Source organism: Ammospiza caudacuta, chromosome 4, assembly GCF_027887145.1.
Source record: "Ammospiza caudacuta isolate bAmmCau1 chromosome 4, bAmmCau1.pri, whole genome shotgun sequence".
NCBI classification, from domain to species: Eukaryota; Metazoa; Chordata; class Aves; order Passeriformes; family Passerellidae; genus Ammospiza; species Ammospiza caudacuta.
Genome location: NC_080596.1, coordinates 55,206,712 through 55,222,900, shown reverse-complemented (window position 1 = coordinate 55,222,900; position 16,189 = coordinate 55,206,712). Strand labels below are relative to the sequence as shown.

Sequence of the window (16,189 nt, the reverse complement as noted above, 5' to 3'; positions counted from 1 at the left end):
TAACTGTACTCTGAAGACAATGGCTGATGATTCAAGGTGCTGCACAAGCTTCTGAAGCTCTTCCTTTTGGCCTGTGGGAAGGTTCTCTGGCATGTATGCAAGGTATGTATTGCTGTATCCTGAAGGAATGCCCCACTGGATTCATCCCCCAGTCCTCCCACTAAAAGAATGCAGCCACCAAGAATCTAAGGTGATTTGACTCAAAGATTGAGCAAGGGAAATGCCAGTACTAGTTTTACCTCTTACTGCTCTTAAGAAAGGAAAGGGGGAGCACCAGATCCTAAGAGAGGGAAGTGAGAGTGATCCCACTGTAATGAACTTGGCCATTCTTTAGTATCTTTATGACTAACCCACAAACCACAATTCAAAGCTTTGACTAATTCTGCAGGAGAAACAGGGTAGGAATAGGGGTAACAACAAGGTAGTTTTCCCACCTCTTTGGGATGGCTTGTGAAAAGCCACTGGAATGGCAGGAACAATTTCATATTCCTAAAAGGAGCAATTCTTCACACAACAGTAACAGCTCATCATCTGTTTCAAACTGATGAAGACAGGTCCCATACAGGGGCACTACTATTGCAGGTGCATGCAGGTTTCAGAAAGGCATCCTGATTTTCTGACACCTCTACTCACCCTCCTGGTTAAGATGAGCCCTGAAGCAGTGCTGTGCTAACCTGAACAGTCAAGGACAAGAGATCCTTGGAGTACTACTTGTCAGCACCCTCTTCCTAACCCCACAAGAGCAGGGAGCAGGTACTACAGGGCCAGAGGCAGCCAAGAGGACACTCAGCTGCAACACCAGGGGCTGTGCCTCTGGGATCACAGTGCTCACAGGGGCTGCATTGCAACCCTGCTGCATCCAGGGCTGTTACGTGAAAGCAGCACTCATCAGTAGGGAGGAAAGGGCATGATGAAAGATGACAGTTTGATTTTAAGCCCCCATAATTCCCACTCACTTTGAGTGGCTTTTGACGTGTGAAAAATCTTACAGGACAAAAAGCCTGAGGCATATTTGCCCAAAGTGCCAAATGATTGTTGCAGAGTAAGTCCCTTCGTGGAAGCCATTAACATGCAGAACCTGGAAGCACCTGGTTCAAGGACACAACTATTTCAGTCAGATAACACTGTCTTGTATTGTTTATCCAAATTGTTATACAATTCCCTCAATCTTCAAGTAACTGTCCTAAAGCTTCAACTGTACCCACATTTCTGTAATCTACCCATTTCTGGGTAAGCAGTTACAGTAACAGCACTCATTGCCAAGACTCTGATCTTACCTCCTGCTTAACTATTGATACACCATGTCTGAAGGCACACCAGTCAAATAATTCAGAACGTAACATTTGACCAGTTGCAGGATAATTCTCTACTATACCCACATGCTAGTATTCAACTAAGATGTCCATACCTTCTAACCTGAAACCTGTTCATGGTCATCCTTCTCTATCTTGCCCTCTATTTCAGAACCCCATACAACAAGCCAAACACTGACAAACACTGTCATCTCAAGGATTTTAATAGCACTGGCCAATTGAGAATAATAAAAACAAGTAGAAACAAAGTAACAGTAAAGGCAAAAATATCAAGAGAACATTGGAAGTATTCATTCCTGCTAGTCAAATGAGGTAGGAAGCTGATTTATGGGGCTGAATATATTTTTAATGATTTCTTCACAGCAGAGATTAATTTTTTGCAGATTCATTAAAAAGACTGCTTTCAGATGGAGTATGTCATGAAGGAAAAAGATAACTATCAGGTAACGTTAAAGCCAGTATCTGTTTTCTACTTGGGCTGATATTAAATTAAGGTAATTCTCCTTAAATTCAATGTTCAAACAAGCAGAATGCTCCTCTGCTGAAGACAGGTTGTGCTGCTGTGACTTAGGGAATACTTGCCCCAGGAATATGATTAAATAAAAAATGAGTGGCTGCACATGGAATGTAGGCAGGACAACCAAAGAATGAAAACTGAAGATCTGCCAGTGGATCAGTCTGCAACTGCTCTCCACTGGCCCTAATTACACAACTGATGCCTGCAGAACTGCGTGGTCTCCCAAAAGATGCAGTTTAGACTGCACCACTGTCAATGGATGCCAACCAGGACTGGGACATTATTTTTGAAGTCAGTTCTACCTTAGGGCTGGACCTAAACCTTACCAATTTACTTAGAAATTATCTTTTGACTTCAATGCCAGTTAGAGCACGCATTTAACCAGGCAGAGCATCACCCCAAAAGAAAAAAAATTGGTGAGACCAAAGTTCCAGTCCATAGATCACAGTTTATAGAGACTGATTACAGTCTGTAACTGGACTAAGGTAGAAAGATATTTTAGTCCTTTTTTTTTTTTTTCATATAATTTGAAATATTTAAAGTGCTGTTCAGGAACATTTCTGGAAGCAGAAATCTGCAGTTCGAAGGTAACTTTTCACTTAAAAGATGATTCATTATTAAAAACAGGTTGTACCATCTTCAGTAACCAAAAACAATTGCTATAAAAATATAGATTTGAAAATAGACTGAATTCACATGTACCAGGTACCATTTCTAATGTAAAACTGGTTTCATTTATGAAAAATATATTTCCTTAAAAAAAGCATAGGCTTACAGTATTGTCATTAGGAAGATCAACAAAATTCCTTCAGTATGTATTACACATTATACTCTAGGCTTTTTGACAGGTGGATCCTGAAGGCTGAATTTAGGAATTTCACAAGAAGAAGCAAAAGGAATTCTTTTGGCTGACACCTTCTTCCCAATTGTTTCAATCTGAAAAAGAAATCACATTTTAACAAGTCATTTAACAATGTGGCAAGCTAACAATCATGTCAACCTATAAGGAAGCTACAAAGAACATATTTTATGAGCATTAGAATAAAACAAGCCACAGAGCACAGTGTGCCCAAGGACAGTTTCTGTGACTGGAGTTGCAAAGAGTTTGTTAAAAAACAAAAACAACCAACCAGCCTTTTACAGGTGCCTGCTTTGCCTACTTAAAGCTGCATCTTCACAATTTCAACATTGATCTGCCTCACCTTCCACAGGACTACAAATACAAGCACCATAAAATGTTTCTGGGTATCCATAAAATGGGGCCTCAGACTCCTTTTCCTAAAAATTTATAGTAAATTAGCACAGAAAAAAGTTTTTTCCCTCCATAAGGCAGTAGGCTGTTTTGGAAGAAACAAAACTCTGAAAGACTAAAGGCAGCCAACACAAGTGAAAGCCTGCTACACAGCCAACACACTCAAGCCAGGTATGGCAAAATTCAAAGAGCAAGGCAAATTCCTCTAATTTCTAGGTCAGACTAATGTGGATTGCTAAGGACAGAGCTTGTAGAAGACAAAACACCAACTAGGTAAGACAGTTCAAACACTCAGTAAATAAGCAGAACTGTAGCTTTCCTCTTAAGTAATGCAGGTCAAATGCAAAGCTCCAAAAGACAAAATATTTCAACTATTCTATTTTAACAACATTTTCATGAATATATTCTAGGCAGACATCTGAGTTAACGCTGAAGAGCACTGTTTAAACAGTCAAGAGGTACACTGGTATATACCAATGTATATGGTACATGCATACAGTATGTATGTACCATAATTGCCTTTAACAGCTTCAACTGCCTGGTTAAATGGATTTATACAAGCTGGTTCACAAACAATGCACATACGTATAGCTTAGACACAGAAAAAATATCCAGAGAGAAATCCTATGGCCATTATAACAATAACCACAGTACTCAGGAGTACAGGGAATGTAAAGTGACTGAAACATGCATCTGATCTGGCCTGCAGATTTTGTTCTTATGGTATCTGGCTGAGATGCTTCCATCAGATTATTCTGGGATTTGGTGATTTCAGTATTAGTCCAATTCCATCTATGCTGAAAGTGCTTCAAGCCCTTCAATCAAGGCTTACTCTGCTTTTCCTGCTTGAGACCTAAGCAGGCTTTTTTCTCAAATCAGAAATTACCCTGCCTAGAATCACAGAGCTTCCCATTCATATTTCCTGAATGAAGCTTTAACTGTGGAAACAGGTCATAATTGAAATGGTAGATGTGTTTAAAGTTATTTAAATGCTAGTTTGAGAAAAAAAATTAAAACTACTCAAATTCATAGTTTTGGATTGTATACAATGAAATTGCTATCAGCATCAGTCTAATGCAACAGCTTTTCACAAGGGAAGTTAGAAGATGAGGGCCCTAAAAACTTCCATTTTGGGACTGTCTGTTTAACACAAAATCCTTTTTATTATTTTATGTAGAAAATATAGGTCAATTGTTAAATGCCTTTGCAATGACATTCTGGATGAAAAATCTGGATAATAAACCTGGATGACTAATTGCATTCTGGATGGGAAACTCACAAATTAGTTAAAAATTCAAGCAGAATTCTATAGAAGAAACACAAAAGTACAGTCTCCAATCTATAAAGTCTAAGCCACAGAAGACTTCAGAAGATAAATTCCTAGGAGAAATATCACACAGATTAGAATTTGATCTAGAATTTGCTATTAGCTTAGCGAAACACTTAGCTAAAAAATTAAGCTCCTGGTTCCTCTCTCTGGTATAAACAAACACCATTGTTTGGATCTTCCGGCTGATCTTAATCAAACTCAAAGGACTAAAAGGACTAATCATTCATCTCCTCCAGCCTCTCATGTAATACTTGAGCCTTTCACTGACTACCTTCAAATACATCTTCGCGTTCACTACTTTCACCTCCAGTATCAGCCAGCTTTGTTTCACACACCTCAAGGAGAAGAGTCCAAAACTTCCATTAATAGTTTGTCCAAGTGAAGATCTCACTGACTGATAAACATTTATTACCTGCATTGCCTCTTGTTCAGTGTTTAAGTCTCATGTCTCCAGTAAACCTGCTTATGTCTTTTGCGAGGAGCAAAAATGGTACTTACAGCTTACATTTACTTCTGCAGGAAGTGTGTTTTGCTATCCTGTTACTGTCAATTTCAAAAGCTCTTTTTTTTTTTTTGGTGATATTAAAATAAGACTCCAAGTAGGGGCTATGGCACAGATTGTAACACAAATTCAGCCCCTCTGCAAAGACTGCAGATCTGGAAGAAACACTGCAGGGGCTGGTTTTGGAGTCAAATATCATGCCAGAATAAATTCGGGCATGAGATTTAGCAGTTTTTCACATCCATTATTTCCCTGCTGCAAAGAAGGGCAGAGCAGCATTCACATGTTAGATTTGTGGTTACACTCCATGACCTCAGATGTCTTTTCCAACCTGAATGATTCCAAGGCAGGCTTATACTGTGGATTGTTAACTGCACAGCCTCAACTTTAAAAGCACAAGTCTGTGAAAGTAGTAACATAGTGGAGGAAGACAGTACTAATGAACACTTAAGAACAAACAGGTTTGCATTTAAATCCTCACCTCTAGAGGTTTTTTTCCCCCTTGCTACTCAGTCACTGAAGAAGGAGAGCAATAGGGAAGAGAGCAGAAGGAAAACAACAAGAGAAACATCACCAAGATGATTACCTGGAAGCCAATGACTTGTAGCTCATTATGGAGATCATCTAGAACTCTCCTACCATCAAAGATAAATGCAGGCTTGAGCATTTTCTTATGAATACGTTCATAATCCAACTCCTGTAAAGAGTAATAAAGCAGATACAATAAATAAGTAGCATAACACTCTCTCTTTTTTCTTTAGTTTAAATTGAAGATGGCATTTACCTTAAACATGTCCCATTCAGTGCAAATCACAAGGGCATGAGCTCCATCACAGGCTTCATAGGGATCTTTACTGATGGTGACCAAGCGAGACACTGTAACAGAAGGAAAGCACTTTTACTCTGCATGTCTTTAGCATCAGTCTGGCAAATGAGTCTCCTTCCTTGCCCTGCACAAACAAGTGGTTTCAAGTCACTCACCTTATTTTCTACCAAGATACTTAATATTTTGATTTTACTTATTTAAATGAAAGCAGGTCATACCTGGCATCTGAGCAGAGCACTTACATATTTGAAGTCAAGAATTCAAATTTGATGTAAACAGTCAAGCAAATTCTCTAGAATTTGAAGGTACTATGGAGTGCTCAAATGCCAGCTCTCACCAAGGTCATTGTCTGTACAACAGCAGCACATCAGTTTCTATTTTACACTCAGTTCACACTAGAGCAGAGACACACGTGGCTCCCCAGGGGTTGCCTGAGCAGCTGCTTAGAGGAAAGCCTCCCCTTTCCCTCTAATTCAAGGCCATGTCTAATAATGTACACCCTTCATTCTTCATCACAGCTCAATTTACTCCATAGAAGTTTCAACCATTCTCCCCATCCATCAGCTCCATTCCCCCTCTCCCCAGTAAGAAAACAAAAGTCCCAAAATACCCCTTACCCTCTGTAATCACAGGTGATTATTTTAAAGGTTTCTTGAGTGTAAGGAAACAAAGTAATTTGGAAGTGATATGAGGGAAGGGAGAATGCTGTGTAGTACATTCCAGAATCACTTCTTTATTTCTATTTTAGATATGTGAGAAAGAACTAAGATAAAACTTGGGGCACAAAGGAACTGTCAGAACTAGTCTGTCCTGGACATTCTTCTTTCTTCTCTTTTTAATTATTCAGAGATAAAATTCTAGGCATCTATTCAAATTAGTATTTATTGGAAGAAAAATATGCAGTAGTTGAGAATTAGCATTTATCTACAAAAGCTACAGGGAAAGAAGAATGAGAGTAATCCTCTGAGCTATAACAATCATTTAGTAAATGCAACCAACAGCACAATGATGTCATGCTGAAAATTGTATATAATGAGAATAGGGAGGGAAGAGGGGAATAAAATTTATATGAGAATTCTTACCTTGGTTGTCTTCTGAGACACCCAGATGTGAGAGATCAAAGATGATTTGTTCCTTAGGTACTTTGGGGTCATAGATATGCAGCTTTGCTCCTTCATCCATTAAATACTTGCTAATGTAGATACTGGATGACTCTCTAGGGAAGAGAATCCATCAGTTAAAGAACCAGCTGGTGTGTTCCAAGTAATGAAAGTTCTCAACTATCAAGATATGCGATGCCAGAGTTTTTATATCATTTTTACATTCAATATCTTAGTGGCAACCATGCCAGCAGGAAACCTGTCATCTTGATGGACACCAAGGAGAATAATATGAAACAGTTTCTATCTCTTTTGCTGAATTGTCCAAGAAAGATGAGTCTGATGACTCCTAGTGACCAAAATTATAAAGGCCTAGAGTTTATAAGCTTTCCCCACAAACTGCAGTTGAAGAGTTGCATCAAGTTTGATCTTTACAGGAGAACAGAATATGCCACTCCCGGAAATCAAGCTGAAACTTTATTTTCACAAAGCCACTAAGAACCAGCTGCAAAGTGTTTGCATTCTTTTCTGTGGAGAATGGAAGGAGTCTGTCAAAATCTGTCTTTGCTTGTGCAAGTTAATAAGGACTAGAATTATCTGCAACATTCTGCATGATTCAGGTCTGTTGTAGAGGTCAAGAATCAGTTCTCATCCATTTAAGGAAGACTAATCCTTGTTACAAACCAATGCAGTCACAAGAAAAAAAGGGTCCCATGTCCAGACATTAATTCAGTTCAGCTGTGGGCATTAGCTGGGGGCAGGTGACAGCTGTAGGGAGTCCATGCTGGTGAGCTGAGCTTACCTTGTGTCCCCAGTATCCTTTTTGAAAGCAAACCCTAAAATAGCAATCTTCTTGTCAGTGACAGTATTAAACAAGCTGTCAATAATGCGGGAAGCAAATCTTCTTCTCTGATAATCATTCATGTCTATTACCTGAAATTACACAAGCCATGATGGTACAGAGGGGAGCCATTTTAAACTATAAACAGATTCTATTAACAATCAAGCTGAACTACCCACACACAGATTTAGTAGAGGCTTAAAAGAGAAGGCTAAACATTTCTACTCAGTATCATAAGCAAGCCAAACATAAATTTAGTTAATTTATTACATTCTGAGATAAATCCTATTTAATGAGTGAATACTGATGCACATATATACATTTTAACATGCATTATCTAGTTTAAAGGCTTGGAATTTTTTCAGATTGCTTTTTTCAAAAAATTAAAACATACTGCTTTCCATGTCTCTGCCTAGAACACAATGTCAGTGGTAGGGTACTTGCTAGTAGTACCCTAACTTGTTTCATGCCATGTACATCCCATTGCCAGGCCTACACATTTTTACATGCCATGTGTAACATCTGTGAGAATATTTTTAGCCTTTTTAATCCACACTAACAGATGCCAATACACAAAACCTGTGTAATTCAACCACACTTAAATTCCTCACTTCTGTTATTCTGTTATTTTGTTATTACATGCAAGTGCTCCAGTTGTTCCTGGGATGGAGGAGTGAAGGGAAAACAGGCTAACCAAAATGAAGACAAAAAACCCAAAGCTTCTAATAAGGCAGGAAAATCATGTACTTGGTATTCTGGGAGCATCTGCTAGGCAGCCTTATACCAGACCACCAGAGACAAACGAGGACAATAAACCAAAGGGGTTGTTTGAGCACACCACACATCTCAAAGCTTCTCAGTCAGGACTAGGGAGAAAGTTGAGGTGCTTTCACTGGCTAATAGGGATTGCTAGTACAAACTGGGTATCATTGCTGCATTGGAGCCAGGCCTGAGGGCATCCATATATTCCCAACCATTCCTAACATTAAATGAGGGAACAACAGCAACCATGTTTATTTTTAAAAATAGCAAGATGTACTGTGTTCTTTCAGAACTGTAAAACTAGACCCTGAGGAAAAGATTACGAGTTCTGAATTCAAAGTGGACAGATACCCAACTGGAAAAGAAAGGAGACACGTGCTTGTACTTCACATCTTCTACTGCTGCTAGACAGCTTCACAATCCATTTGGTCCAAGTAACTTAATTCACCCCAAAAAAGCTGAAGCACCCACATGTATCAAATGTCAGTGATAAGCTGAGGGCCCTGAAATGTAAAGGCAATCAGCACTAAGGTATCTGCTCCTTGGAGTTGAAACAAAGGTTGCATGGACAGTGCTTAAAATTTCAATGCCTGAAAGCTGAGTGCTGAAGAAACAACCCCCTCTGAAAAAATCTGTGACCAACTCATACCTGCTGCCAGTAGCGAGCCACCTCAGGTAAGTTCAGGGCCTCACAGAGGTACACTAAATTCAAGACATCCTTCTGAAAACAGCTACCTCCAAACCCTGAAAGAGAAAACAATTATTTTACAGGTGACTAGGGTACCCATCCTAGGCAATCTGTGGCCAAATAGTTTTTGGCAATCATTGACATAGTTGGCATTATAATTTTTCCCAGTATTTCACTGCTAGCAAAAGAAAAACCTTAATCTCCTAAAATCCAACTCCTGGACCTTCTTAGTCAGCGACAGAAGGCTTAATTATGCTTCAGGTTCCATCAAAATCAATGGAAGTTTTAACATAGAAACATGAACCTGTATGAGAAAAAGAAACTATGGGCTATTATTAAAAGTAGGTAGACAAGCTCCTGGGCCTGTTCTCCCCCCACCTCAAGATTTAGACTAATATTTCTCAAAACAAGCGTGTTAAGATTAGGTTCCTTCCTCTAGCACCCCCAAATGGATATCTAATCATTGCCAAGAATGAAAGATCACCACAGCTGACCAAGGATGAACTGAGACAAGGGATCCTTCAACCTAGAACTTTGCTCAGCAAGCAGAGTCCCAGAAACAACACAATGTGGAAGGAATTGTAACAAGCTAGTAGCAATTGATGCACCAATCACCACTTCATCACATTTTACTCTCATAAATCTAATCCAGAAATGACTGCCTATGGCATTTAGTGCCACGGCCTAGCTGACAAGGTGGTGATTGGTCAAAGGTTGGACTCAATTCTGGAGGCCTTTTCCAACCTTATGACCCTATGAATTCACCCCACAAATTAGAAGCTGTCATCGCACATTCTGAGCTAGAGGTATTCTCTTCTCCCTCAGGCCACTGGCAGCAACTCCCAAACAAAACTGCAGCAACTGCAATTGGGAAGATTGGGAAGACGTCTTGGACAGCCCTGTTGGCAGTGATGCTTCAGAAAAATTAAGTCACAGCTTTTCTTTCCAGTGTCACAGGCAGGATAAACCATGCACTCTGAACTCTCCAGTTTCAGGTTGCAGGCGTCTCTAGCAACCTCAGTTCTATGTATTTTACCAGAAAAAATGATTTATACTAGTATTCTACAATAATATTTTCATACATTAAGCCCATCTAATGCTGTAGAAAATGTTAGAGAATCAGAGTACTTATTTCAAAACACTGCTATTATATTTTATATACATATACATATCTAATATATTATATTGCACTATTAAATAGAAGCCCAGTGGGGAAAAAGAAAGATTTTTTTTTTACATACCAACACTGGCTTTGAGAAATTTATTTCCAATTCTTTGGTCTGTTCCAATAGCTCTTGCTACTTCTTCAACGTCTGCTCCTGTAGCTTCACACAGAGCACTGATTGAGTTAATGCTGCTGATTCTTTGGGCAAGAAAAGCGTTAGCTGCCTGCAAATAAAAAGTATAGTAAAGAACTTAATTTTTCCAGAAACCAAGATGTCCACAGACCAAAGCGAGTTGCTACTGGAAGGATTACTTTAGTATCTATGCAACTCCATTGACATACAAAAGGGTAACCTAATGAGTTTAAGATATAGATGCCAGTTAATGGGATTTAAGCAAAACAAGATAATGCTTAACTTGCAGAGTTTGAACCATTTTATGATGGTAATCAGTTTCAGCAGGTCTGAAGGCTTGCTGTTACTAATAACTAACAGCAATAAAAGTGGGAAAAGACTTCACAGAAAGTCAGAATCATCTATTAACTAAGTCAGCTGATCTGAAAAGATCAATATCCTTTGACATATGCACTGGACCCTCCCAACCTCACCTGTCTTTCCTAGCTGCACCACTCAGTGTCAACAAAATTCTGTTTCTGAGCCTTGTCTCACACCTCTTACCTATTGCAGAACACAGCAGGGAGCAACACTAACCAGTTTAGAAAGTTCTGATGACCAGGTGTTGGTTGTGAGGATTTTTTCTTTGGGCACCCAGTGCTCATAGACAGCACACAGAGCACGGACAGCTTTCTGTCCCTCTGGAGAGTCATCCCCACCGATGAGCACTCGGTCCGGGTTCTTCAGGTCCTTGATGGCTGTTCCTTCAGCAAGGAACTCGGGGTTAGACAGCACCTACACCCACAGCAGAACAACAACAAGTAAAAGCCAAAAGCAACAGCCAGGCTTTAAATAACACAACTCAAAGATTATGCTCACCTGCAAATCCAAGTTAGGCTTAGTATTAGCATCAAATATTCGACGAATGCTCTCTGCAGCACGTACTGGAACTGTGCTTTTCTCAGTGACAATTTTATAGCCATTTGAATTCTGTACAATTCTTCTAGCACATGCTTCAATGTATTTCAGATCAGCTGCTCTGCCTTTTCCCATTCCATAGGTCTTTGTTGGTGTATTAACCTAATTACAAATAGGTGAAAAGGGAAGAAATGCTACAGGTTCAGTACCTCTTGTGTTAAGAGGCAAACTGAAATTTTTAAGACTGAAGGACATTCTCCTTCTCAGAGGAAGAAAAATGCTTCTACCTCAGAATTACTCTGGTTACCACATTAAATGAAGAGGTATTAGCTGTCTCAAAATTACACATTTTGTTTCTTACAGAAAGCTCACTGGTCTCTATTTAAATAGGATTTAAATGAGCAATTCATAGCAGTTCTGCAGGCTTTGGTGAAACAATCCTTATTCTGGAAACACCAATAATTTCTACATGATTATGGCCAGGCACTTTTTGTTACCTATCCTACACTAGGAGGGCAAAGACTCATCTAAGAATCTTGTGGCCAGTGAGGCAACTACAGCTTAAACTCACTTTGCAATGAAACCTAAGCATAGGACTGATGAAAATTAATATACTGATGTACACAGAAAAGGCAACATGAGGGAAAACACGTAGTTTAGATGAAGACAGAGGGTCCTTTTCATTACAAATGGAAAGAAGAAATGGCAACAACATGTAAAACACAACAGCTTGTTTTGAACCAAGGACAGGTGGCAATATATGGGCTGTATTAGTGGCTGTCATCCAACCACACAGCATTCATTTGAGACTTACTGCATGAAGGAAAATACTGTCAGAAAGGGAACTCCAAACTACAGTGCCCTAACAAAGAGGAGACCTCAAGAGCAAACAACTTTAACAAAAAACTTAACGTGATCTACCAAGGCAAATACCAATCAGTTCTTTTGGATTCTGCATTAGTAACAACCACTGATTACAAAAGGTTAATCTTTGACTAAATCCTCTTTCTAGTGGTGTCAATAGCCTTGAAACATTAGAGCTATCCCTGCTCCCATTAATACACTATTTTGAAAAGATTCTAGAAATAGGTGATCTTTGTAAGCAAATAACCAGCATATAATTTTGCATGTCTGTCGAGGAATTTTATCATTAAGATTCCACAGGTCTCACCAGTACACAGCAATGACAAAGCTGCACTACATTCTGCTCTGACTCCATGCACCTAACCAAATTAAACACCAACATTACCATTTTGACTTAAAACCTGTTCATTTGTTAAAGGTGCTACTGGCTATAACAAAAACAAATAAAAAGCTTACTGAACACTTTAACAGCACTACACAGAAAGACAAGGAGCAATCTGTGACACAATGATGCGACACTGCTAACTGAATCTACGTGACAAAACAAAGGCAACTTCCTAAAAGAAAAGTAACAATGATTTGATAAGAAAAAAAAAAAAAAAAAAAGAAAAACAAGATAAACACGACCACCTTCTCCTATACTTACAGAAATAAATACAAGATCAGCTTCTCTAATGGCATCATCAATACTGGTGGAAAAGAAGAGGTTTTTTCCTCGACAGGATTCTACTACTTCCTGTAACCCTGGCTGAAAAAGAAGCAGAAAAAAAACCCAGTTAAGATTAATGCAGTTAGAAGAACAGCAAACTCTATGCCCAAACAGAATATAATTCCAGATACAGAAAGATTTTCTTTTTCCCCTATCAGTGCAGCATGTTTTCAGCCTGGCAGACATAAAGCTTCTGAAAACTACTTACACAGTAAAAAATGTTAAACTCTTTCTTATTCAAAAGACTCACAATACTGCCCTGAAACTTTCAGCCACACTGAATTAGTTATTTGCACAGCCAAATTTTAGCTTTCAGTTATTCCTGTGCTCAGTTCTACTACCACAAGATGCAATTTAAGAAATACCTGTAGAGTGATGTTAAGTAGATTCAATAAGAAGTCTTAAAATATTCCCTAGACTGCAAACAAAGGAGGTGGTCTCAATTCTCCTGTTCCCATTGTCCATGATCCCCTCAATATCAGATCTAAAACTGCTTCAGCACAAAAAAACACCCCACAAAGTCTTCCATCAAGTAAACAAGCCCAGATCCAGTGAAAGATAGGCAGAAAGACACACAGGAAATCAAGACCACTCCTTTAGCAACCACCCCTCTTTGGGCCAGATTAAATTTATCCTGGCACCACTCCTACAAGTGTGGGGGAATCACAACAGCCATAATATGATCAAATTCTTTCCAGAGACACATACAGTGCTGTAACACTTTCCCCTCTCTTAACACCTACACTCAGACAAGAGAGGCAGGAGGTCACATATAAATGAGCAATCCTCCATATGGATTTTTAAGAATGGTCTTTAAAAAATTGAACCAAGATATTTTGTTTGAGTAGTCAGTCATGCACTTTCACGTGGCAATTGCATCTCCAACTCATTACACCTATCACGACATTAGATACTTGAGTAAATGCCAGAAAGGCAAAGGTTCACTGGATGGAGAGAAGCAAGCAAGCAGAAATTTTACTGTCTCATTTTATATCATACACCACTCACTTAGAATAAAAACAAAGGTCAGAACAGGCAAAATAAGATCCTACAATCCATCAGATATTCCAACTACGGTTCTCACAAAGGGGTGTAAATAGAAAGGCAGTCCACTAGACAAATTCTGACACTGAAAAGAAATAATCCAACCCAAAAAAACCCACAAAAACCTCACTGTGCAATGACTCGATTTTACAACTGTCTGAACTAACTCTTGGCAGTTTTTGTACATTCTTTGTAAGCAAAGGACACCATTCCAGGAAACAGATGTTACAAGTTTGGGGTTTTTAAAAAAAAAACAACATGACAAGGCAAGCTCTACTTTGGCTCATTCAGTCTAAGTGTTAAGAGAAAACAAAGTACTTGCTTTCAAAAACTATATTCATGCCTCACCTACTAATCTGAACATAATACACAGTTTCCTTTCAGTTTATAGGACAAAGAAGGTCTATTCATCTTGACTTAGTCACAGTATAGCTCTGGTTTTTAGAGGGAAGAAAACTTCTTATAGCAAAAGAGCAACTGTTAGTACCAGTCAGTTCCCTTGTCTTTGGGAGATGAGTGAAGATAAATTTTCACTCCTATTAAAGAATTCAAATCTATAAAATCTGTATTTCATGAAAGAATGAAAGAAAAAGAGACCTATTCTTTTATGAAGAAAAAGAGTGGAAAAAAACAAATGCTAAAAGAAGGAAAACAGAAAAATGCTTGATATATTTTTAAATTAAAGTAATTCTGCAATGAAGGAGTGACAGTGTGGTACATTTATGTGTCCTAGTCTTCTTAGGCCAGATTGAAGATTCATGGTACAACTGACTCAGAAACATGACTGTCCCGATCTTTCCACATAGATAAAGGCAGGCAGCACAGACTGGATTTTGGCAGTTTTTAGAATGCAAATAAAGCTTACAGGTCAGTATTAACACATTTATACTGTGCTACAATCCAGCAGATAGTATCTGTAACTGAGCAAGAGAACTATGTTATGATCAAGTCAGGTCCCAAAATAAAGTCAGCATGATTAGCACAATTCACTATATACAGAATTACTTTTTCCTTATTAGGCCCTTCATATAATCACTAATACACATCAGCATCAGCTGCATTAAGTTATTTCAGAAACCTGGTTTAATGAGCAGTAGGACAAGCAGGTGCTGCAGAATACTCTTTTTGAAGGACATCACTGACATGCTAAGCTTGACAAGCTTCAGAAACAGGCTACAGGGAAATGCCATGTAGTGGGAGGCAAGCAAAGGCAACGCTGGCTGGAATAAGAGACAATAGTGATGTTTACCTCGTAGATTGGGAGTGTGTCTGAATTCCAGGCATTGATTCTGGCCTCATTGACATCCACAACAGTAACTTTGATATTGGGGCACATTTGTGCAATAACACTACAGGTTGGCCCACCAACATAACCAGCACCAATGCAGCAAATCTTCTTAATCTCAAACATGATTGCTCTAGTAAGAGAGGGAAACAGAAAATCCGGAGTTAAAAATTAAAATACCGGCCAACAATTCAAGGAAAACAAAAGAGTATCAGTGATTTCAGATTTTATTAAGCTGCGGCCCACAGGAGCGTTTTCTTTCTCTTGAAATGCACTGCTACTCCTCTCTCCAAGCCGGGAAGGTGTTGGAGCCGGCCCCTCTCGGGCGCGCCAGCACACACAGACCACCAGAGAAGGGTTTCTGTGCCCGCTTTGAGTCAGGACACCGCGATCACCCCTCGGGCCGAGGAACCGCTGATGCCGCCGCAGCCCCGGCTGCGAGCAGCGCCCGCGGCTGCAGACAGCGCAGGGCGGGCCCGGGCCGCGCCCTGCCCCCGGAGCCCCTCGGCCGGCACGGGGAGGCCGCAGCTCCGCCACCTCCCCGGAGCAGCGTGCGGGCCGAGCCGGCCGCGCTGCCCCCGGGCCGGCGCCGCGAGCTCCATCCCCTGCAGCGGCGGGAAGGGAGCGGCTCCCCGGCCGCGCTCCGGGGCGGGAAGGGGCCCGGGGCGGCAGCGGGGGACTCCGGCCGGCACCGCAGCACGGACACTCACCGCGGACAGGCAGACAGGCGGGCAGGCGCGGTCCGGCCCCGGCGCCGCGGATGGAGCGGGAGCGCTGCGGCGGGGATGCGCGGCGGGGATGCTCGGAGAGGATGCGCGCCGAGCTCAACGCGACGCTCTGCTACGAAGAGAGCAGCGGCGGCGGCGGCCGCTATTTAAAGGGCTGCGGCGGGCCCGAGGCGGCCGCTTCATGGCGAGGACGCCGAGCGGGGCCGTCCCGCCTCCTCCTTCCCCCGGGGGCG

General features: G+C 40.5%; 1 protein-coding gene across 1 annotated transcript; it reads right to left on the bottom strand.

The window, feature by feature from the left end:
• Positions 1–907: 907 nt before the first annotated feature.
• Positions 908–15,999, bottom strand: UGDH (UDP-glucose 6-dehydrogenase). Its single transcript, XM_058803295.1, has 12 exons — positions 15,939–15,999; positions 15,193–15,361; positions 12,837–12,938; positions 11,288–11,488; positions 11,006–11,203; positions 10,373–10,520; positions 9,093–9,187; positions 7,643–7,773; positions 6,823–6,956; positions 5,699–5,790; positions 5,501–5,611; positions 908–2,766 (listed from the first exon to the last, which is right to left on the bottom strand). Exons 2-12 carry the CDS (start codon positions 15,352–15,354, stop codon positions 2,656–2,658), a joined length of 1,485 nt encoding a protein of 494 aa, XP_058659278.1. The 5' UTR covers positions 15,355–15,361; positions 15,939–15,999; the 3' UTR covers positions 908–2,655.
• Between the last annotated feature and the right edge of the window lie 190 nt (positions 16,000–16,189).

Excerpts from the sequence above, each read along its gene's own strand:
- UGDH (XM_058803295.1), bottom strand. The coding sequence starts at position 15,354 with ATGTTTGAGATTAAGAAGATTTGCTGCATTGGTGCTGGTTATGTTGGT. Across the intron at positions 7,774-9,092 it reads TGGCTCGCTACTGGCAGCAG|GTAATAGACATGAATGATTA; the intron begins GTATGAGTTGGT and ends GTGTAATTTCAG. Across the intron at positions 5,791-6,822 it reads TGTCTCAGAAGACAACCAAG|TGTCTCGCTTGGTCACCATC; the intron begins GTAAGAATTCTC and ends CTTCTGTTACAG.